This window comes from Schistocerca serialis, chromosome 2, assembly GCF_023864345.2.
Source record: "Schistocerca serialis cubense isolate TAMUIC-IGC-003099 chromosome 2, iqSchSeri2.2, whole genome shotgun sequence".
NCBI lineage: Eukaryota > Metazoa > Arthropoda > Insecta > Orthoptera > Acrididae > Schistocerca > Schistocerca serialis.
This window is the reverse complement of record NC_064639.1, coordinates 1,130,072,375-1,130,097,537: the sequence shown is the minus strand read 5'-3', so window position 1 is coordinate 1,130,097,537 and position 25,163 is coordinate 1,130,072,375. Positions and strand designations below refer to the sequence as shown.

The 25,163-nt window shown below is 42.5% G+C and overlaps 1 protein-coding gene across 1 annotated transcript in view; it reads left to right on the top strand.

The window, feature by feature from the left end:
* The window catches only part of LOC126458587 (E3 ubiquitin-protein ligase SMURF2), a 174,825-nt gene that overhangs the window by 13,626 nt on the left and 136,036 nt on the right, over positions 1 to 25,163 (top strand). Inside the window, exon 4 of the mRNA XM_050095725.1 lies at positions 14,105 to 14,238. Within this exon, the coding sequence (XP_049951682.1) occupies positions 14,105 to 14,238 (134 nt within the window). The remainder of the gene's footprint in view (positions 1 to 14,104; positions 14,239 to 25,163) is intronic.

Below are 25,163 nucleotides of genomic sequence, written 5' to 3'. Positions count from 1 at the left end.
TAAAAGTGGAGGCTCACAGGACACTTAACTCGTCCAGTGGTGTTATCTACATCCGGCTGTTGGATGGTTTGACGGAGGACAAAATAACTAACTATCTATCGGATCAGGGTGTTACTGCTGTTCGTAGAGGTATGAAAAAGGAAGCTACCGATTTGGTGCCCTCTCGCACATTGTTCCTGACCTTCAATCGATTAACGACTCCTACCAAGATAAAGGCAGGCTATGAAGTCATCTCTGTGTGTACTTATATTCCCAATCCGTTGCGGTGTTATAAATGCCACCAGTCCAATCATACCAGCACGTCATGTAAAAACGCAGCCAAATGTGTCACTTGTAGCAGGGATGCACATGAAGGCGCCTGTCCACCCCCTCCCTCCCCCCCCCCTCCCCCCCCCCCTCCCGCTGCATTAATTGTCATGGAGACCATGCTGCTGCTTCTCGTTCTTGTCCAGTCTATCAAGATGAGCGGGCCGTTCAGGAGATAAGGATAAAGGAGAAGGTACCTTTTCCTGTTGCTCGGAAAATGTTGGCGAGCCGTAAACCAACTGTCCCTTTGTCTGGAAGCTACAACACTGTGTTAGCCTCTCCCCGTCCCATGAAAAACATGGCTACGCAAACTTGTGTCTTACAGTTCAGTTCAATGGTGGCAAAGTTGCCTCGCCTTCAAGCTGACACTCCGTCTCCCGCTTCCCGGGCTTTAGATTCTGCTATCCGTTCTTTGCCCTCACCAGCGAAGATGGTTGCAATGCAGCCAGCGAACCGTCAATTCAAAAAGGAATATTCCCAGGAAGATTTCTTGCGTACCTAGAGTTTGCAGCCGTCGGGTTCTTCTGCCAACTGCCAAAAGCCAAAACAATCATCCAAAGACAAACAGTTTTCTCCCTCTCTGTCTTGTCGGCCCTCTTCGACTCGTCAGTCCCTTTCAACTGACCGACACCGGGGAAGCTCCATTGATCCCGCTGAGTTGATGGACGAATATCCTCCACCTGTGGATTCCAGTGGCCGTCCTCCCTTGACGGCTTGCCCTAAGCAGCTGTCGAGGTGAATGTTTCTTCTTCATTCTCTGATGTTCCTAAATTTTATGGTCCTTTTACAATGGAATATCCGTGGCCCTCAGTCTAACAGGGCGGACCTCCAGCTGCTCTTGCGATCACAATGTCTGCTTGTAGTCTGTCTCCAAGAAAGGGGCAAGCTATGTCCTCAAGACCATTTTGCTCTTTCCCATTTTACTTTGCTACGGAAGGACCTTTCCCTTACGACAGGGATTCCTACTCATGGTGGGGTCATGATGTTTCTACGAGATGATGTTTGTCATCGTCCTATCGCCTTGCACACCCACCTGCAAGCAGTTGCTGCCTGTGTTTTCCTTCCCGAATGTACCTTTTCCCTCTGCACCATATATATACCTTCATCTTCTGCTGTCATAGAGTGGACTTGATGCAGCTTGTTGCTGTTTCCTCCACCCTTTCTTCTCCTCGGTGACACCAATGCCCATCATCCTCTTTGGGGCACGCCTATCGCCTGCCCGAGAGGTTCTCTTTTGGTGGATCTTCTTAATCATCTTAATGTCGTGTGTCTTAACACTGGAGAAGCCACGTTTCTCTCCGATTCCACGCACAGTTACTCACACTTAGACCCCTCGATCTGCTCCGCCCAGCTCGCTCAACGTCTCGAGTGGTGTGCTCTTTCCGATACTTACGCGAGTGACCACTTCCCTTGTGTGACTCACCTGTACAATCATACCGCAACAAAGTGGCCCGCTCATAGGAAATTCTCTCTTGCTGACTGGAGACAATGTTCCTCCTTGGCAGTCATTGATGACTGGCCGTTTCCCAGCTGCGATGATCAGGTTGAGCACCTCATGGACGTTATTCTCTCGGCTGCCAAATCCTCTATCCCTCATGCCAGTACTTCTCCCCGTCGGGTCCTGGTCCCTCGGTGGACTGTGAACTGCCTACGTGCGCAGTGCCGTCGCACTATTAAGGAAAGCAAAAAAGCGTGGTGGGTTTCCTTCACCAGCTTGTTCAACAAATTTACTCCGTCCTCTCTCGTTTGGGGTGGCCTGCGCTGGCTTTCCGGGACTACCGCCCACTCCGCGATTTCTGGTCTGACTGTGGCAGGAAATGTCATAGTCGACCCTGTCGATGTTTCCAACGCTTTGGGCCAGTACTTTGCGGAGGTTTCAAGCTCCACCCACTACTATCCTGCCTTCCTTCCTCAGAAACAGGCAGAGGAGGCTCATGCAATCTCTCTTCACTCTTTGAATTGAGAATGCTACAATACTCCTTTTACTATGAGGGAGCTCGAGCATGCTCTCTCCTCATCCAGGTCTTCTGCTCCTGGGCCCGATACAATCCAAATCCTCATACTGCAGAATCTTCCTCCTGTGGGAAAACGCTTTCTCCTCGATACCCACAACCCTATTTGGACTGACGGTGTATTTCCCACACTTTGGCGTGAAGCTAATATTGTTCCCCTACCAAAGTCTGGTAAAGATAAATCTCTTCCTTCCAGCTATCATCCAATTTCCCTTACCAGCAGCATTTGTAAGGTGATGGAACACATGGTCAATGGTCGATTAGTGTGGTTGCTGGAATCACAGCATCTTGTCACTAATGTTCTGTGTGGGTTCCGAAAGTGCTGCTCAGTGGTTGATTATCTCATCACCCTGTCGACGTTCATCATGAATAATTTTCTGCAGAAGCAACAAACAGTGGCCATTTCCTTTGATTTGGAGAAAGCCTATGATACCTGTTGGCCCACAGACATTATACGTACTATGCACACATGGGGCCTCCACGGTCATCTTCCCACTTTCATCCAGGAATTTTTAACAGACAGAGTTTTCTGGGTACATGTGGGTTCCTCCTTATCCCATACCTTTTCACATGAGAACGAGGTGCCTCAGGGCTCCGTACTTAGTATCATACTCTTTGCCATAGCCAACAACCCCATTGTGGACTGCCTTCCAGATGGCATTTATGGCTCTCTTTTTGTTGACGACTTTGGTATTTATTGCAGCTCCCAGAAGACGTGTCTCCTGCAATGCCGTCTTCAGTGTTGTCTGGACGGTCTCTATTTGTGGAGTGTCACAAATGGTTTCTGTTTTTTTGCTACCAAATCCGTTTGCGTCAACTTCTGGTGGTACAGGGCGTTCCTTCCACCGTTCTTGCGGCTGGGCCAGAATGCTCTCCCATTCGTGGATGCAACGAAGTTCTTAGGGCTTACGTTCATTATGAAACTCAGTTGGTATCCCCATGTGTCCTACCTGGCTGCATGCTGCACCCGGTCCCTCAATGTCCTTCGTGTATTGAGTGGTACCTCATGGGGGCTGACCGGACTGTCCGACTGTCCTCCTCCACCTCTCTTGATCTCTTGTCCACTCCAAGTTGGATTATGGATGCATTGTCTACTCCTCTGCACAGCCTTCTATCTTATGCCATCTAAATACAATACTCCATTTGGAGATCCGTCTCGCCACTGGTGCCTTTCGTACTAGCCCTGTTGAGAGTTTCTACACAGAAGCCGGTGAACTACCACTGTCATACCGGCACGACATCCTACTCAGCAGGTATGCGTGTCGGCTTTCTTCCATGCCAGGCCACCCAACCTTTGACCCTTTTTTTTGGATGACATTCTTGACCGCCGGTACGAGATGTACGTTTCTTCTCTGCGGCCTCCCGGCGTCCGCTTTCGTCACCTGCTTCAGCAGCCGCAGTTCACACTTCCTGCCACTTTCAGAATAGGGGAGAACCCTTCACCACCTTGGCTTCAGACACAGGTTTGTGTTCGTTTTGACCTCAGCTCATTCCCAAAGGATTCGACTCCCGAGCTGACCTCTCGCTGCAAATTTCTCGAACTTCACTCACAACTTGCTGATAGCATATTTTTGTACACTGATGGTTCGAAGTCCGCCCACAGTGTTGGCTATGCTTTTGTCGTCGGGGCTGATAAGTTTCAATACTGGCTTCTCGACCAGTGCACAGTTTTTAAAGCAGAGCTTTTTGCCCTCTATCAGGCTGTTCACTACGTCCGTAGGCACCAGCTGACTCTGAGTGTGATCTGCTCTGACTCCCTCAGTGCCCTTCAGAGTGTAGATGATCCCGATCCAGTCCACACCATCATCGCAAGATATTTCAGGGTATATGTGACCCGGGACAACTGGGAGATCCGGGAAAGACACAGGAATTTTTTCATCCGGGAGAAAACCGGGAAAAACTCGGGCATTTTTTAGAATTCCGTGAATTCTTCATTGTTTTAGTTTTCAGTTATTTTTTTTTAAGTTTGACTGTAAGAAACGATACTCTAACAATGTCTATTTCTGTATCCCGGAATAATAATGCAGCAACAAAACATGAACGAGAGAATAAAACTTAAATTGAAAAGGAAGCGCACCACATAAATACACATAGAGCTCATATAAGTGTCTACCAACAGCAAAATGTGTGAAAGGCTTTAGGAAGACTATGCAATGCTCCTTAACGACAAATTACCTCCGATGAGTGTGACGTCACAACTGTTTGCATTAGATTTATTTAAGCAGTTACGAGAGGGCTCATGCGCAGTTGAGTCGCGTATGAGTAGTACCTTCTCCCACTTCTGGCTACAGAAGAAACGTCGCTGTTGGCTATGTAAGCAGCAAACCGGGGTATCTGAACCGGATGGAAATTTGGGGGTAGAGGGGCAGATTCATATTCTTGAGGAAAAAAACCTTGTTTCACAGAGTGCCTAGCATCTAGCGCACGTTGGTCTATCGGTTACTTAGATGATTTCGAAACGCATACCTGTTGGTTTTTGAACACATTCCAAGTTGATTTCTGAATGAATTATAAGTTGATATTTGAATGCATGCATAGTGTACATGATGTCTTTGCCAGGGGAATCCATCTGTCTTTGCCAGAGGAATCCATCTAGAAGTAAACTTTCTGCAGACAAAAGGGGATGGGGATATACGAGCTGAGGGGTGAATGCCAACTGCTGTTTGTTTACGTGAGTGATTGGGTACGCGAATGATCAGCGTTGTTATAATTACTAGCAAAGTCTATAGATTCAGACTACCAAAGTGGCAATAGACGACTAACAGGAATAACACGTAAGAAAGATTACGTATTACCTTCTCGGTGTATACAAGAAAATGAAATTTTTACAGAAAATTTTTGGTCAAATTGGGCAAGTTGTACAGTCCCTGGCTAGCAACCACTGAAGTTCTATTCTGGGAGGAACACGGAAATCGCGTTGTATGAACGCGTAATAACACCTAACCGGAGAATAATCGCTGGATAACTAAATCGGTGATTCTGTCAGGGTTAGTAGAGTTAACCGGAGAAAGAGTTTTGTCAGTGGTAGGAGTAGTTACATAATTAGTGATGAGAAGATTGTTCGTTAGCATGAGGGAGAAGAAGAAACGGGGACATCACACAAATTATGGAAGAATATGACGATTGCAAATTTATACAAAAATTTCGTACTATTACTTTTCGATCTCATGCTTGAGAAACTGGAGCATATGAATAAAATGTGAAACTATTTCCTAACATGAACTGTTTTGCTTGTAGTTGGTTAAATAGGCATTTCATATTGGTACTTCACGAATAATATTCTGTCATATTATAAAAATGACCATTATAACCAAAACAGGCTCACTTGTTTGGTGTGTGTTGCAATTGCTGCAGTATTAGAAAGGCCTATTTTTTTTAACTAGTAGACAATGACAAAATAGATGTAATCAGATCGAGAAACCACACCAATCTTGGGTGCTATTTGTATCAACAGCTTTTTCAGTATGAGACGACGACATTTCGATTTTTCATGTAGCAAAATGTTTGATGAATTTTGATGAGGTAATAGATTCTTTTGCAGAAAGGAAAGCAATCCATGTAAAGCTGTAGCAAAATTGGACAGAAAAAAATGCTGGGAGCTAAGTACTGAATAAATGTTTACTGTTTTGATTGTCTCTTGTCTATACTGGTTTTGTGTATCCTATATTTAATTTTATGTTCCACAGAACAGCAAGTTATTAGCTAATAGGCAATAAAGAGTCCAGACTCTGTGAAGTGTTCTTGTTCTTCTGGTTACAAATAATCCCATCCAGTATTAATTTCGAGGGTGTGTGTGTGTTTTTTTTTTTAAAAAAAAGAGGGGCAAGATGTCAAACCGACTGACTGGGAGCAGGAGAGACACAAAAGGACTTTTTAATTTCCACTTTCCTGAATATAGTTTGATGGCATCCATTACAAAATATACACATTTGAGTTCCATAGTGCGAAATACAGTGACGTGCGGTAGAAGAATGCTGTGTGAACAGGCATGGCACTGCACTTTGGCACATTTAAGACCAAATAACACTTCTTGCGCTACAAAAGAACATATTTTTGAAAAGTCTTCTTTTTATTTTTTAAATTCAAGTAGGGTGGCGGGCGGAGGTGGGGGACACCACCATCTAGTATTTAGTATTGCCCCAGTTCAAAATATCGTAGATCCAGGGCTGTTGTGCAGAGCAGCCCGAGTTATAGGGGGGGGGGGTGGGGGGGTTTAGTCTCCACGTGATCCATGTTTACATTTAGTGATTTTGCTGTTTCCTCTTCATTTACTGCTCTTGCGTCATATGAAAAAAAGAGTGATTTCTGTGGCTTGGAGCTATCAGGTGAATTAAAATACATTCACATAATTACGGAGGGCTAAAGTATGCTATTAGTTTCAGATGCTATTTCATTTCCCCTTTCTGACAGTGAAGCATTAATCGCCTTGCAGAACAATGAAGTTATTTTTGTCGCTTTTCTCTTTAGCAAATTCAACTTTTATTTATCTTTTCCGCTGCAGCAGCCAATTTATTTGAAACGAAGTGTTTAATTCCACACTATTGGCTAGTTTCAACTGTTCGCTGCATTTCAGGTGCACATTTTCATCTTCTAGCACGTGTGGCATTATGGCATAATAAAGAACCAAACATGAGATAATACAGTAGTGGTACTTCAAGAAAATTAACACCCCGAAAACCACACTGAAAAGCTTAATATCAGGTCGAGGTCTACTTTGTTGTGAATCTGGATATACGAATGTGCACTTTAAAGCGAATTATTCATTTCAGTATGGTTCACAAAATTCTGACACTCTTGGAACGTCCTCTGATGTCTTGTTTCTTTTATGACATAATTTTAGATCTTTTAATGTTTTACACATTGGAACATATAGGCTTCCTACGTCGTTGTTGCTGCTCAAGTGCGGTGACTCCTCTTATCTCGCGCTCCCTGGCAACTGCTAGAACAAATCTATTTCTAACAAATTGCGGGAAAATAGTGTGATTTGTGGTTTGAAAAGCATTATTTTCGAAGCAAATTTCCTTTTACGCGAGATGAACAGTGTGCGAGAATGTACAAAAAGTTTCTTAAATCACAGAGCGTTTGACTCTAATTTAAAAGTCAACTCTTTGATGACAAGCCATTCAGAAGAATTGTGAGCCCAGAAGGTCAGAGATTTATGTTGGTATTAAACATTTTACTGGCACATTTATGTGAGGTATCTTAAAGTGTAAAACTGCAAAAAAGATCAACATTGTATGTAAAAGCTTAGCTTCTCTTGTAGCTTGTTAATCTTGGAAACAAATATTATATATGAAAGCTTTTCTTTTCTTTTCTTGTAGCAACATTATGTGTATTAATTTAAACCATTAACTTTTCCTGTTCGTTGTTTGCGCTACTTAACAGTGATGTTGCTATTGACTGACTACATCTCCTAATATCCGCTGTTATCGGCTGGCGAGATCACATGAACTGTGACTGGCTTACAAAAGTGCATCGCAATCTCGATTTCAGTGCTTTGGAAAGTAACATGTGGTGTTCAGTGGAATGCAAATTTATACTTTCGTAATACAAAAATATGCAGTGTACATGTTGCTGCACATCAAAGAACATTCCAAAACTTGTTTCTTTCCCCTGTGTTTCGTTTTCTAAAGTGCCGAGATATAAGCCGCTGTATAAAACCATAACCATTCAAATGATTGACAAATTTTACAGTTCCGATGGAAAGTATACTGTCACTTAGCACGGAAAAAGTGTATTTTCACCTGGGAGAAAGTGTATTTTTAACCGGGAGATCCGGGAAAAATCCGGGACTTTTTTTCCTTGTCAATGTATACACCCTGTATTTGTACTTTCCTCTGTCAGCGTATCACGTCACTTTGGCATGACCATTGGTGCTCCTTTCATGGGAACAAACTGAGAGAAGTGAAACCTCTCCCAATAGCTCGGTTGACTTCCTCCTGGTCGTCTCGACATGAGGAAGTAATGTTAGCTCGGTTGCGAATACAGCACTGCTGGTTTAGTCACCGCAACTTGTTGAGTGGCGATCCTGCTCCCAGCTGTCCTTTCTGTAGTCAGCCATTAACGGTCAGACATTTCCTTATCCTCTGCCCCTATTTTAGCCACTTACGTCTCAGGGTCGGGCTGCCGCCCACTTTGCCGGACATTTTAGCAGATGACATGCGAGCTGTTGCTCGCGTTTTAAGTTTTTAAAAAGCAGTAATATGGCAAAAGAGATTTGATTTTTACCTGGTGACTCCGGTTTCGTGTTGATGTCTTTTAGATACTCTTCAGTAATGTCTTGATGTGTTAGATTTGGTTTTTATTCCTTTTTGTATTGGACCTCACAACGGTTTTTTCCCCTCGCGGTCCCAGCATTCTCTGGTTCTTTACTGGGCGCTAATGACCTTAGATGTTTTGCGCCCTAAAACCCCACAGAAGAGGGAGGGGGGGGGGGGCAGCTTGAGTCACAACTCCAAAAGTATTCAAAATCGACGTTTGCTATTTGAAAGCAATTCACGAATAGGTATTGATGTATGATTGCTACATCTATTATAAGTCTGTTTGATGCCACTCTGTTATTTATGCATTAAATCCACTTCCAAATCCAACATTTATGCTTCATTTTCTTCTTATTGGATTCTTTGCTCAGTAGTAATGCCATAATCTGAATGACAACACCAATGTCTGTGTGAATAATCCTTGCTGACGATATACTGATAAAACAGTGCCACAGAATTTTGACAGGTGTGTGTGTGGAAACAGTAGCACATGGTGCCACTTGTTGTGGTGATACTTCTCTTGCATGTAGAAACCCAGTTTTAGCTCTTTACAGAGCTTGATCACAGTAAATGACAGATAGAATTGTTAAAATAAAACAATGGAAAATCTTGGATGGAATGTAACATTATTATGAAAAGGAAAGTTGCTACTCACCAAGAGACTGAGTCGCAAATAGGCACAACAAAAAGACACTTACAATTAAAGCTTTTGGCTATTAAGGCCTTTGTCAACAATAGATCGATCTCTCTCTCTCTCTCTCTCTCTCTCTCTCTCTCTCTCTCTCTCTCTCTCACACACACACACACACACACACACACACACACACACAAAGGCATCTTGCACACACAACTGCAGTCTAACCATACTGCGAGCAGCAGCATCAGTGCATGATGGGAGTAAAGACTGGGCGGGGGTAAGGAGGAGGCTGGGTCGGGGGGGGGGGGGGGGGGGGGATAGTACGGTGCGGGTGGCGGACAATAAAGTGGAAAGTGGTGCATGTTAGACGGAGAGCAGAGGAGAGGAGAGGAGCGGTGGGGGGGGGGGGAGTAATGTAAAAGGAGAGAAATAAAGACTGGGTGTGATGGTGAAATGACGGATGTGTAGTGCTGGAAAGGGAACAGGGAAGAGGCTGGATGAGTGCAAAGTAGAGAGTAAAAAAAAAAAAAAAGTGTATTACTGTGGGTAGCAGGTCTGAGGGTGGATAAGTGCGAAGAAGGGGGACGGCAGATGAGACTGGATGATGGAATTAGTGGGTGCGAACTGGGATAGAACACATTCTCATTCCAGCACTGCATAGCCTTCATTCCACCGTCAAACCCAGTCTTTTTATTTCTCTCGTTTTACACTACCTTCCCTCCCCCCCTCCCCATCGCTCCTCTGCCCTCCGTCTAATGTGCAGCACTTTACTGTCTGCCACCCCCATCATACTATCCCTCCCCCTCCCCGCCCCAGCCTCCTCCTTACCCCCACCCAGTCACCACTCTCATCCTGCACTGGTGCTGCTGCTTGCAGTGTGGTTTCACTTGCCTGAGACTGCAGGTGATTTGTGTGTGTGTGTGTGTGTGTGTGTGTGTGTGTGTGTGTGTTTTATTGTCTATTGTTGACGAAGGCCTTACTGGCCTGAAAGCTTTAATTTTAAGTGTGCCTATCTGCTACTATGCAGAATTGTTAACATTTTCAAGGCGTCAGGGATTTAAATGATCTTCTTTTACCAGCACATCAGAAATTCACCGCTGTTGTAATTATAGTGAGTTTAAAGGTGAGTTTAAAGTCGCTACAAATATAGGACAATAACCTTTCTTAAAACCCTGAATTCATTGGTTAGTAGACTTCAGGACAACAGTGAAACTTGAAACAGTGCTGCTGCAAACATGTTTTATAAAGGAAACAGGAACATAATTCTTTATGGTCATTAAATTAATAAAACACTATTTAAAAGTGCTGAAAATTTAAGCCAGATTTCTGCTTCTTAACTAAAGTGACATCAAAATGAAAATACGGATGTCTGATGCACTTCTGAAATGTGATGTTTTCGATGTTGTGAATTTTAAGATGTTTGTTATCAAATATAGACAAAATTTGGTATGTTTGATAACTCCAGAAGCTGATAATATAATGAATACATGTTTAGGAAAATTCTCTAACTTTCAAGCAAGCAGGGAGACAATGCATTAACAAATGATCATGTTTCCAGTACCTCTGTAAAAACTGCTGTAGCAGCTACACCAGGTTATGGATGGAACTGGAACTTGGCAAAAGTTCATGCAGCTCACTTATGCACATTCTGAACAAGTTTCAACAGAATTTAAGATGGGCAAACCAGGACCCAGTGATTGCTTCACATGGAATAACCCATTTATAGAATTAGGTAAACTAGAATACACTCTGAAGGTATCAGGCATAATATACTAGGAGCAGAAGGTTGTATAAAACTTGTATAATGTGAAATTTAAAATTTTCCCGGCGAACTAAATATTCAGAAAGATTTCAGGCTTGCAGCCGGTCGTCGTTAGCTTCCATCCACCATATTTCGACTGGATAACTGCCAGCCATCCTCTGGTGAACCATCGAAGACTGACGAAGACACCCTCCATTCCGCAATATATAGCGTGCAGCGTTATTCCGTGCATGCGTCAAAATCATATTGACAGACGAACCACACCGCCTGCCAGCAGCAGTGCCCTTGCTGGTGGAACTGCAGAACTCAGCTGTCTTCGGTGTTGTCAATTGCCGCGGCCGTCACAGTACTCTGATGGCCGCGGCAATTGACAATGCCGAAGACAGCCGAGTTCTGCAGTTCCACCAGCAAGGGCGCTGCTGGCGGGCGGTGTGGTTCGTCTGTCAATATGATTTTGACGCATGTGCGATGCGCGGAATACTTGCTGCACGCTATATAATGCGTAATGGAGGGCGTCTTCATCAGTCTTCGATGGCTCACCTGAGGATGGCTGGCAGTTGTCCAGTCGAAATATGGTGGGTGGAAGCTGACGACGACCGGCTACAAGCCCGAAATCTTTCTGAATATAAAACTTGTATAGTTAACCAGGTTGTAGTAACTGTGGGCTAGGCATCGGCAGTTACATGGTATTTATTGCTATACATAATTCTGTAGTATGTAGGAAAGTATTGCAAATCGAAAACAGTTTAGATAAAGGTATGGAACAAAGGTGGGTCAAACATGGTACGTGGGTACTTCTATAGAATACCTTCATCAGAAGCTGTAGTACTCCAGAGACAACTTGAAGAATGTCACAAATAAGTTTTCTGTTCATACTATTATAATAGGGGGAAGACTTCAACTTGGCAGCTATAGATTGGGCAATTAATCCAATTATAATCTGGTGCCAGGGAAAGAGCTTTGTGAGATGGTGCCAGGAGCTTTGTGACATTGTTCTGAAAGTGGTGTTTGAAAGTTAATTCAAATGGGCAGTTAAAGAACTAACACATGAGGGCAAGGTCTTAGAAGAGGAAACGTGGCTCATAAGGCTTTGATAGCATCAATAATCACAGGTTTACAAGGGGTGTTAAAAAAGGAAATTTTTTTTTAGCAAAAGTGACAGGATACAAATTGCAGAGTATATAAGTAGTCAGCATCAAATATTAATGTCTGAGAATGAAGATGTGGAGCCCAAATGGGTAATACTCACAAGCATTGTACAGTATACTGTACACTAGTATGTACCCAGCAACATAGTGGTGCAGTAGCAATGTTAGAAAGACGTTGTGAAAGCAAGATAGCTTCATCTTCTGAGGCCCAGGTGGTTCACGAGTCATGTGCACTCAGAGCTCTCATAAAGATAAGTGTATAATTGCTTAACAACAGTTAATTAAGGCAATATTATATCATAAATAAGTAAATTAGTGCCTATTGTAAGCTATCAGTTGAAGGTTTCCCTTTTATTTGCATGTTTTTCGGAAAAGAGAACATTTTGTAGTTGCAAATTTGGCCTGGGTTTTGTTTATATTATCAATCTACATCTAACAATATAATGAAAAGGAAGGCCCCCCCCCCCCCACACACACACGGATGGACGGACACACACACACACACACACACACACACACACACACACACACACACGACCACAACTTCTGTCAGCTCTAGCCAGACTACGAGTAGCAGTGCACTATGGAAGGTCAACTGGTTGGGGCGTGAGGAGGAGGCTGGGGTGGGGAGGGGGTGAGATAGCAGGGTAGGTATGGGGAATAGTAAAGTGCTGCTGGGAGCATACAGGGATGAGATGGAGAGTAGAGCAGTTAAGTGCAGTTGGGATGTTAGATGGTGGGCAGGGGAGAGGGGGGGGGGGTTGTGGAAATGGAGAGAAATAAAAGGACTGAGTACATTGGTGGAAAAGAGGACTGTGTAGTGCTCGAATGGAAAGAGGAAAGGGGCTAGATGGGTAAGAACAGTGACTAATGACAGTTGAGGCCAGGAGGGTTTCAGGAACATAGGATATATTGCAGAGAGTTCCCACCTGCGCAAATCAGAAAAGCTGGTGTTCGTGGGAAGGATCCAGATGACAGTCTGTGAAAAGCAGTCATTGAAATGAAGGACGTCGTTTTGGGCGGTGTGTTAAGCAACAGGGTGGTCCAGTTGTTTCTTCGCTACAGTTCGTCTGTGGCCATTCATATGCTTTCCATATTTTGGGAGGAAGACTTGTTTAGTAGAAGAGATGTTTCATAGTAGTGAAAATAAAAAAAATGCCCATAGCTCTTAAGGTATGGATTAAAAAGTCCATGTTTAGCAGGCAGTTTTTTCTTGTTTTGATCCATACTACCGCCTCATAGAATATGGAAAGCGAAGAACAACCAGTTGAAGATAGTTGTTTTATAGTATTGAAGATGTAGTAGTGCTCATAACTCGCAAGGTATGCATTTAGAGCCCAAGTTTATTATTCTTTCTTGCTTGGAATGATCGTTCCTGTCATATCTTTGAATATTGATAATTCCTCCTGGAACACCCTGTTTAAGGTTAGCTGTAGGTTGTCAGAGCAAGGGACATACAAGAGAACTTGACATTATCATTTGTGATGCAGCATGTGTTTCTTACCTGTTTGTGGAATGATTTTCTTTTTCTTCTTCTGCATCTCAAGTTGTGGTGATGCCTTTAGTGAATCGTTGTGGTGCAGTGCACATACGACGTGTTTAAAATGCAGGTGCTTGTTAGTTCCACATTGTAATAAAATATAAACATTGCAGCCACTGTTTACCCCCACTCCCTTGTGACCCCACTACATTGTTTTGTATGATTTCCTTTTTTTTAAATTCCTGTGTCTTAATTGTATTTATAGTTAAAATTGATTTTTGTTTCCTCTGCTTTTCTTAATTTCTTTTAAAGATATTTGAAGTGCTGTAGCTGTATAATGTTACTTCTTTTATTGATTTGTTCATTAAGTTAATTTATAGTTAGGATCTTTATTATATTACTCTCAGTAGTTGGTACTCGTTTGGTTCTTCTTCCTGAAAAAAAATTGACCTTATAATTTCTGTTTATATCATTAATAATTTAATTATTGGTGCTCCAGGTATATTGGAAAGGATGATGGTATTACTATAAGTGTATGGAACCACAGAAAAATTCACAAAAAACAAGGAGCTGGATTCCTAGGTGGTGTGAGAATTGTATCAAATACAATTCAGAGGCTGAAAGACACTGGCTGTAAGTAACAGAAACTGATGAATGTTAACATAACAGTTGTCAATATCTTTAATTTTTGACATGTCTTCGTTACCAAGTAAACTTTATGCAAACTTTATGCATTGACCTTGCATGTATGTGATTGAACGAGATGGCACAGTGTTTGAAGCACTTGAAACTCTTACCAAAAAGTAAGGGTTCAGATTCCCACATTGCTGCACTGATTTAGGTATGTGATTTTCTTATGTCAGATTCCAGTTCTATTCCTTAAACTGGCTTTTTGTCCATCTGTTCTATAAGCCTATACATTTTTGCAACAGATTTATGCTTGATTATTGAACATTAAAAAAAAGGAACCATCTTTTTGCAAAAAATATATTTGCTTAAATGTTAGAAGGGGGTGTAAGGAAATATTTCATTGCTCACACTATCAACTTTTGCATTGCCAATGTTTGATTTGTAGGTAGACCTATTACGGAGATAGAACAACATATTTTGTACTTGGTAATATTCAGGCCTGTTGCTTAAACTCACCTTGAAAGTTTTTCAATAATCTTGTCAAGAAAGCAAGTTACAGTTTCACCTTTTTGTGTAGCCTATAATGATGATAATATGTGAATAAAAAAAAAATTATCTCTTCTCCTTTTGATCAAATTGGTTTCACTTTTTAGTGTAGTTCCACATACTCTAGCCCACTTCTTGGAGTTGGCGATTTCATCTCAAATTGTACAGGTCAAGAGTGAATGTGTCACATCACTATTTCAAAGTATGCTGAAAAAAATGTGTGTTGAAGTTCCACATTATTCCTCTCCAAAACTACTATATTTTGATTTTTCTGATAATTTGTTAAAACGTTGCAGACCTCTTTAAATGAGAGTATTTGTGAAAATGTTATAAGGAAAGGGAAAATTGTAAAAAAAAAAGTAATAAAGAAACCAAAAGTGAAGAACTGAATTTATTTTCAGTAAATACTTTGTTCCCAGTGCTGTGAGACATGATTAATACATACACAGTTCTGAGCTTTTTCCATTTTTGTAACATAAAGTATGAAAATTTGTGACTTTTTGTGAACTTCAAAATTAAGTTTTGAAAATATGAGTAGTTCCAGGATGTTAACTTACTTGAGAAATGAGAAAGTGGAAGGACTGCTGTCAGCTATGACATTAATGCTTTAAATTCTTAAACTGTTAGAATATTTATGTATAAAATGAAAGAATTTGAAATTTTTTGGTTATTTATCATAAATGTTCAAAAAATGTCATGACACATTAGTTGATCATTGTACTTATTGAATGTACAATCAGAGTGTGCAATAATTTTTTCGGTAGACCTAGCTGTACTCCCAAGGTCAAAAAAAAATCATAGACATTTAAATATTTAAATTGATAGATGATTGTAAGTAAATGTCATACAAAACTGGCACTTCAGAATTGAAATAATTACTTTGCAACATTATAAGTGAGTTGAAAAAAATTCGTAATGTTGTTCGAAAGCATTTTATAATAAAATGAGATGTACTATATATATATACCCAGTTGTCTTTTTATGCTATTATTTTGCAAATGACTATTGTCTTCTGGCCGGCCGTGGTGGCCTAGCGGTTCTATGCGCTACAGTTTGGAACCGCGCGACTGCGACGGTCGCAGGTTCGAATCCTGCCCCGGGCATGGATGTGTGTGATATCCTTAGGTTAGTTAGGTTTAAGTAGTTCTAATTTCTAGGGGACTGATGACCTCAGAAGTTAAGTCCCATAGTGCTCAGAGCCATTTGAACCAATTTATTGTCTTCTGTCATGATTTTACTTCTTCACAACTTTCCATGAATTAAAATTGCCTACAATCTAACTATCAACACTGCATTGTTGAAAAGAGTTCATTTTTTTCCATCTGCTTCTCATTGAACTTGTATAGCCGAGCAGCAGTTCCTACCCCACCTGATGTTTTCCCTCTGTTCAATTTATGTCCCTCCATTATTTGATGTCATCAGGATAAACTTCCTTTAGCTTATTGGGCAGCTACCTCCCCTATTTCTGCTTCGTAGTGACTTAAATGTGCATAATCCCCTTTGGGGTTCTCAGAGAACCTGTCAGAGAGGTGCCCTCTTGGCTGATCATGTTAATCAACGCAACCTCTTCTGTCGTAACACTGGAGCATCCACTTTTCTTTCAGACTCCTTGCACACCTGTTCGCATTTGGATCTATCCTTCTGCACTGCCCAGCTTGCCCAACGTCTTGAGTAGTCCGTTCTTGCTGACACCAACTGGAGCAATCATTTCCCATGTGCTATCCATTTGCTGACTCCTACCCCACCTGAGTGCACACCCAAATGACAGCTTACTAAGGCTGACTGGTGGCTGTACTCCTCCCTGGTGACCTTCAAAGAACAAGATTTCCCCAGTTGTGATGACTAGGTGAAATATCTCACAAACGTTATCCTTACTGCTGCAGAACATTCCATTCCTTGCACTTCCTCTTTACCACACCATTTCCCAGTCCCTTGGTGGACTGAGGCGTGTTGTGCCGCAATTCTCAAGCAGATACGTGCTGTCTGCATTTTTAACCATCATCCTACGATGATGAACTGCGTTCATTATAAAAAGATGCATGCAAAGTGTTGTCATGTTCTTCGGAATAGCAAAAAAACTAGCTGTATTTCATTCACTAGTTCTGTAAATAGTTCCACACCTTTCCCTGTTGTGTGGACCAACTTCCAGTGGCTCTCTGGGACCAAGATCCATTTGCCAGTTTCTGGCCTGACAGTTGCTGATGATGTCATCGTGGACCCTGTGCTATCTCCAACATTTTGAGCTGCCATTTTGTGGAAATTTTGAGCTCTTCCCACTATCACCCTGCCTTCCTCCATCAGAAACAAGCAAAAGAAGCGCAGGCAATACCCATCCCTTCTCTCCGAATCAGGAGTGCTACAATCTTGCCTTTACTATGAGGGAGCTAGATCATGCTCTCAGTTCATAAAGATCTCCCAGGGCCAGATGCTGTCCACATTCAGATGTTGCAGCACCTTTCTCTTGTAAGCAAGCAGTTTTTCCTTTACATGTACAACTGCATATGGGTAGAGGGCGCATTTCCCGGACTTTGGCGTGAAGCCACCGTGATACCCATACCTAAGCCTGGCAAGGACGAAAACCTTCCTTCTTGCTACCACACCATCTCTCTCACCAACTGCATTTGCAAGGTGATAGAACATATGATTCGTGTCCAGCTGGTATGATGGCTCAAGTCTCACAATTTACTAACAAATGCACAGTGTGGATTTCAAGCACGGCGTTCTGCAGTTGACCATCTCATTACTTTGTCCACCCATGTTTTGAATGGTTTTTTGCGGAAATCCCAGACTGTGGGGGTGATTTTCGATTTGGAGTAGGCCTGTGACAGCTGCTGGAGAACTGGTATCCTTCGTACTCTTTACATGTGGGGATTCCGTAGCTGCCTGCCCTGTTTCCTTCAGGAATTTTTAAAAGACCAAGTTTTCAAGGTGTGTGTGGGTTCTGTTTTGCCTGGACAGCTTTATCCAGGAAACCAGTGTGCCTCAGGGTTCCGTCCCGAGCGTCGACCTCTTTGCTATCGCCATTAACCCTATAATGGCCTGTCTCCCGCTGAGCATCTCTGGCTCCCTTTTTGTTGACGATTTTGTCATCTATTGCAGTCCTCCACAGACCTGTCTCACTAAAGAGCATCTTCAGTGATGTCTTGATCATCTTTACTCCTGGAGCATCAACATTGGCTTTAGTTTTTCCACTGACAAAACTGTCTGTGTGAATTTCTGGCAGCGCAAATGGTTTCTCTCACCATCTTTACATTTTGGGCCTGTTGCCCTCCCGTTAATCAAAACTACAAAATTCCTGGGGCTTATGCTTGATAGGAAGCTCTCTTGGTTCTCCCATGTGTCTTACCTGGCAGCCCGCTGTATGCGGTTCCTCAATGTCCTGTGTGTCCTCAATGGTACTTCCTGGGGTGCAGATCGAACCATCCTCCTCCGTTTGTAAGGGTCTCTTGTCCGTTCGAAACTTGACTATCGGTGCTTAGTTGATGCGTCTGCATGTCCATCCCTCTTGCATTGTCTCAACACTATCCACCATCGTGCCATCCATTTGGCCACTGGCGCCTTTTACACTAGCTCGGTTGAGAGTCCGGATGCTGAAGCTGCCGAACTACCACTGTCTTACCACCGTGACTTTCTCCTCAGCAAATATGTATGCCGTTTGTCCGCCATGCGTGGCCACCCATCCTGTGCCTCCGTCGATGATTCCTTTGATCGCCAGTGTGGGGCATGTCCCTCTTCTCTGATGCCTCCTGGAGTCTGTTTTCAGCACATGCTATGGCGGCTTAGCAGCTTCACACTACCTGCAACTTTCCCAGTGGGTGTGAACTCTTCACCACCTTGGCTTCGTGAAGTGGCCCATGTTAACGTTGCCCTTCATTCGCTTCCTAAGGACACTACTCCAGCCTCACCCTATCGCCTTCAGTTTCACGACCTTTCCATGGAACTTTGTGATAGTACCTTTGTATACATTGATGGCTCTCGGAATGACTGTGGGTGCTGGTGTGTCTTCATCATTGGCACCCGTGTCTTTTGATATCGGCTTCTGGCACACTGCTCAGTATTTACAGCTAGGCTGTTCGCCCTATTCAGGCCACGGGAGTACATCTGGTGACACAGACTTTTCAGTTGTGTCCTCTGCTCAGAATCACTCAGTGCCCTTCAAAGTCTTTGTGTGCTGTACATTGCCCATCCGTTAGTGCAGCGGGTCCAGGAAAACTGTCACTTGCTCGCTCTTTGTGGAGCCACTGTGATGTTTATGTGGGTTCCTGGTCATGTTGGTCTGCCAGGAAATGAGGCTGCTGCCAAGGCTGCAGTCCTCGTAGCTCAACCCACTAGTTCCTATATTCCTTTCGATGATCTCTGTGTTGCTGTCTGTCAGGAGGTAGTGTCCCTTTGGCATTGCCAATGGTCCTCCCTTCAGTGTATTAAGCCTCTCCCAGCGGCTTGGACGACCTCCTCTTGGTGCTCCTGCCGGGTTTGTCGTCTAAATTATCGGTCGTTTTAGCAAATGATGCACGGACTGTCGACTGTGTTTTACTTTTCATTCACAAAAGCAATATGGTGAAGGCCATTTAATTTTTAGTTTTGGTCCTCCGTTCCTGTACGGTGTCTTTTGTAGTCCTTTTGCCACACCCCTGTTTTTAGCTGTCTTCTCTTACGTCAATTGGGACTGACGTGTAGTCGTTTTTTAACTCCTCTCTGTCTTCGTATTCTGTAGTTTTGATTTGGCATGTATGACCCCGGTTGCTTTTTGCACCCTAAAGCAAAACAAAACCAAACCTAATCTTCCTTCCTACAACGAATAGATTACATCATTGTCAGTGTCCTGAAGGTGTAATGCTTCAACAGTCATCACTTCAGCACCAGGATACGTTGCACACTCCTGCAACTAACATTTATCTTTCAGCTCTTGACATATACCCAAAAGCATCAGGTCTGTCATCTTTCCTGTGACACTGCTTATGTATCTGTTGCTTAGAGTAGCTACATGGTATCAGTGTCAGTAACTGTACCTTCACAGTATAGGTAGCTGCTGAGATAGCAGTATTTAGGTTTTGAAACCACACATCACATTTCGTGCACATACCTCTGTCTTCAGGTTCTGCACCAAGTGCATCTACATTATATACTTTACAAAGTTTAAGATGTTGCTTTTGTAAAACTTGTTTCGATTTCTTCCACTTCTCTTCTTGCAAACGGTTTTCTTCTTGTGCTTCCAACCTTTCGTAGATGTTTAACAGGAGCTTCAACAGAAATGCTGTCATTCAGTGCATCAACAACTTAACACCCCGGAATACAAACATCTGCAGTGTTTTCTTTAGTTTCACATTCAGGTGATTGTGATCGTTCAGGTGGGTTGTCACTAAATGTCTTCTTGTTGTGAGTGTAGTAATTTCTGCACACTGGATGTGATGCTAATACAGTTACTTGAGGTCCAAGATATTTCTGCATATTTCCAACAACTGTGAAGTGTTTTTCATTTTTCTTAAACATCACATTCTTGTCTTTTTTCATAGTCCACACATCGCACTCCTTCAGTACTGTATCTAACAAAAATTTCAAACCAAACACACAAATCTACGCAGAATGTTTATGTGCAAGTTGTCACTCATTTTTTATAAACAGAATATCACTGGGAATGATGTTGCCAATTTGCATGTTGTACACTAGAAACTCAGTGATGCAAAATATGCAGAATGTTGAAAAATTTTTAACACTTCACATAGAAAAATATTGCCCAGTGTGTTTGCACTGAATGCTAACATAGTAACCAAACATTATTCTCTGCAATTCTCAAAACTTTTTGGATGGGGGGGGGGGGGTTTCAAGTAAATACACTACTGGCCGTTAAAATTGCTACACCAAGAAGAAATGCCGATAATAAACGGGTATTCATTGGACAAATATATTATACTAGAACAGACATGTGATTACATTTTCACGCAATTTGGGTGCATAGATCCTGAGAAATCAGTACACAGAACAAACACCTCTGGCCGTAATAATGTCCTTGATATGTCTGGGCATTGAGTCAAACAGAGCTTGGATGACGTGTACAGGTACAGCTGCCCATGCAGCTTCAACACGATACCACAGTTCATTGAGATTAGTGACTGGCATATTGTGACGAGCCAGTTGCTCGGCCAGCATTGACCAGACATTTTCAGTTGGTGAGAGATCTTGAGAATGTGCTGGTCAGGGCAGCAGTCGAACATTTTCTGTATCCAGAAAGGCCTGTACAGGACCTGCAACTTGCGGTCGTGCATTATCCTGCTGAAATGTAGGGTTTCCCAGGGATCGAATGGAGGGTAAAGCCACGAGTCGTAACACATCTGAAATGTAACGTCCACTGTTCAAAGTGCCGTCAATGCGAACAAGAGGTAGGTGACTGAGTCGTGTAACCAATGGCACCCCATACCATCACGCCGGGTGAAACGCCAGTATGGCGATGACGAATACACGCTTCCAATGTGCATTCACCGCAGTGTCGCCAAACATGGATGTGACCATCATGATGCTGTAAACAGAACCTGGATTCATCCGAAAAAATGACGTTTTGCCATTCGTGCACCCAGGTTCGTCGTTGAGTACACCATCGCAGGCGCTCCTGTCTGTGATACAGCGTCAAGGGTAACCGCAGCCATGGTCTCCAAGCTGATAGTCCATGCTGCTGCAAATGTCGTCGAACTGTTTGTGCAGATGGTTGTTGTCTTGCAAGCGTCCCCATCTGTTGACTCAGGGATCGAGACATGGCTGCACGATTCCGTTACAGCCATGCGGATAAGATGCCTGTCATCTCGACTGTTAGTGATACGAGGCTGTTGGGATCCAGCACGGCGTTCCGTATTACGCTCCTGAATCCACCGATTCCATATTCTGCTAACAGTCATTGGATCTCGACCAATGCAAGCAGCAGTGTCGTGATGCGATAAACGGCAATCATGATAGACTACAATCCGACCTTTATCAAAGTCGGAAACGTGATGGTACGCATTTCTCCTCCTTACACGATGCATCTCAATGACGTTTCACCAGGCAACGCCGGTCGACTGCTGTTTGTGTATGAGAAATCGCTTGGAAACTTTCCTCATGTCAGCGCGTTGTAGGTGTCACCACCAGCGCCAACCTTGTGTGAATTCTCTGAAAAGCTAATCATTTGCATATCACAGCATCTTCTTCCTGTCGGTTAAATTTCACATCTATAGCACATCATCTTCGTGGTGTAGCAATTTTAATGGCCAGTAGTGTAATTCATAAAAACTCATAAAAATGCAATTTTCCATATTTTTAATAATAAATATTTACATAATACAGATAGCTGGAGCAGAGAAGAAACTGTTTATGATGACATCAGTAGTATCTGGTAATGTGACAGAAAGGATAGCATTCTGTGACTTTCCAAATAAGGGGAAAAAAAATTAAGGGGAAAAGCAAACTTAAATTTTGTATTTTCATCTTAAATTTATAAGTTGAGGTTAGTGTGCGGGTGTCAACTAAATTTCAACACGTTAAGAGAGAGCTTTAATGTATAACATCTGCCTGGTCTCCAGCACTATTTTTAGTTTTTTTGTTCTGCAAGATTTTAGGAGTTATTTAGAAAGTATATATTCTTCAAAGGTCCATACCATCCACAAAAATTAACATAAAAAATCTTTATTTCTTAACACTTATGATATAGACTCTAATATATATTTGTTCCAGAGGAGGTTCATGCCCACGAGTTAAGAGTTGAAAAGACCTGTATGGTTTGAGATGAAATCACCTGTCTGTGTTTTGTCTCCAGAGTATAATGGTGAATTGATGTTGACCATGTCAAAAATGCTGCAGCCTTTTTTACATAACTCAATTTTACATTTCCTTTCTTTAGTATTTTTGGTCTGAAGTCCTCCTATACTCTGTTCACGCATTCTACTTCTTCATGAACATAAATTTATTCCAGATTTCATCAGCCCATTCATATCACAAACCTTGTTGTGACGGTCTCATCTCCCAAGTCTTGTTGTGATGGCCTTCTATTGCAATACTTTGAACTTCAAGCATTTATCCACAAGAAACATCAGTTGGACATCTGGCATATGCCAAATCCATGTGATCACACACGCTATTGTAAGAACCATGTCCTGCCTTTTGTAATGTCTAGGGGACCCTCATAAATTGCAGCGACTACAACGTAATTATTGTACTTGAAGAAAAGTGTCATTTTTATTTGTCTCATTGTGTATTTCTTTTAGTTACTTTCATTACTATGCTGCAGCAGCTCTTTTTATGTATGCATCAAATTTCAACAGGCTAAGTTACTTTATACTCATACATCATGTGAAAGTTCATTTTGTCCTTATGTTTTGCACACCAGTGTAATTCTTTTTTGCAGTTTTGGTGATATTTTTGACAGCTTATTTTTCAATTATGTTCTGTATTTTTTTCATATTTCATTATTGTTGAGACTTGTGTTCAAAATTAACATGCACTGATCAGTAAATTGATATCTGTTGACATCATGCAACTCATTTAGTTTCATTCTTTTTTAAAAAACCTGCAAACCTTCTAAAGCTAACCAATGAAAGAAAATACAAACCTGCATCCAAACAATGCTGTCACACATTTTGTAATGTTTAGGGGACCATCAGAAACTGCAGTGACTTAAGGGTGAACGATGTTGTTTGGATGAAGAGTTTCCAAAGGAAAACTTTCTCATAATTTCAGATATCTTTTTGGAGACAATATGCATTCACACATTATATAATGTGAAAACTGCCATTCACACTCAGTATTTGAAAATAGTCCAAACTGCTTACATTAAACAGCAGACACGTGACGATGTCCATGTTTTCTGCTGGTACTTAGAGTTGCTATTTCACTAAATTCTGAAGGGATTTCTACCCCTTCGGAATATCTACAGTGTAGAGACTTGCCATAACAGTTTCATTGCCATATTATTATTAATAGAGATCAGTTATCATCCTATTGTTGAAACAAGAAACCATTAATTACACATTTTAAGGTGGCTCTTTTCTGATCAGTGAAATTTGGCTGAATTTGGCTCAAATGGCTCTGAGCACTATGGGACTTAACTTCTGAGGTCATCAGTCCCCTAGAACTTAGAACTACTTAAACCTAACTAACCTAAGGACATCACACACATCCATGCCCGAGGCAGTATTCGAACCTGCGACCGTAGCGGTTGCACGGCTCGAGGCTTCCACTACCACTTCCACAGTTGTGACTTCAAAGCTCCTTAGACAAGAAAATCGAAGTTGAAGGTGACGGAGACAGGAAGTTGTGGAGGAAATTCTTTTAAAGTGTTGGATAACTTTGTACTATGGGGTTATAAGCTCTATCACGATGATGACCTGATGGGGAAGGAGTAAGGGAGAGGTCACTGTGTTTGTCAGTAACACACACACACACACACACACACACAGACACACACACACACACACACCATTCCCTGTCTCCTTCCCCCACCCCCTGTGCACTTTATCTACCTCCCCCTGTGTACTGTATCTACCTTTACCTCTGCAAGATGCAACACAGACTCTGAGGCTCTCACAGATCTTGTGTAACAACTCCCCCGACCATTTGTGCCACTGGGAGACTTAAATGCGCATCATGTCTTGTGGGGCTTGACTTCTACTTTCCGCTGGGGGCTGGCTTTTGGAGAGCCTCATGATGTCTCACAAAGTCATCGTTCTCTCTTACTGTTCTCCAGCCCTTGCAGACACTGTTCAATGGGAAGTGATTGACGACCTTCATTCCAGTGACCACTTCCCTCTTTGCTTTCACGTATTGGGTGGAGCAATCCCTGAACATAAGTCACCAAAATTGATGATCACCAGGGCTAATTGGACAATGTTCAGCCAGCTGGCTGTGTTTGAATACTGTGACAGTGTCCAGGAATGGGTTGACCACATTGAAACGAGAGATCCATCATGCTGCTAACTTATCTGTACCAAAGTCCTCAGTTTATGAGTCAACCTCTACCTTGGTGGACCAGAGAGTGCCACTCAGCAGTCCAGTTCACGCATGTGGCTTTTTGATGGGTTAAGTACTGCCCAACAGCAGAGAAACTCGCAGAATTTTGGATTGCAAGAGCCGAGGCTCAACGCATAATCATTGACAGCAAGAAAAGGTCATGACAAGTGTTCTTGGACTCCATCAGCCATACCTCTTGTTCTACAAAAGTATAGGAATCCATCAGGAGGGTTTCTGGTAAACAGTCATTTACCAATAGCTGCAGCGCTGGGAGAGGGTGTCTCCAAACAGCACGCAGAGACATCGTACAGACGGTGGCACAGTATTTTTTGAGAACTACTGCCAATGCCAGCCAGCATATGGTGTTTCACCACTACCATGTGACTGCAGAGAGGATCCTACAATTTTGAGTC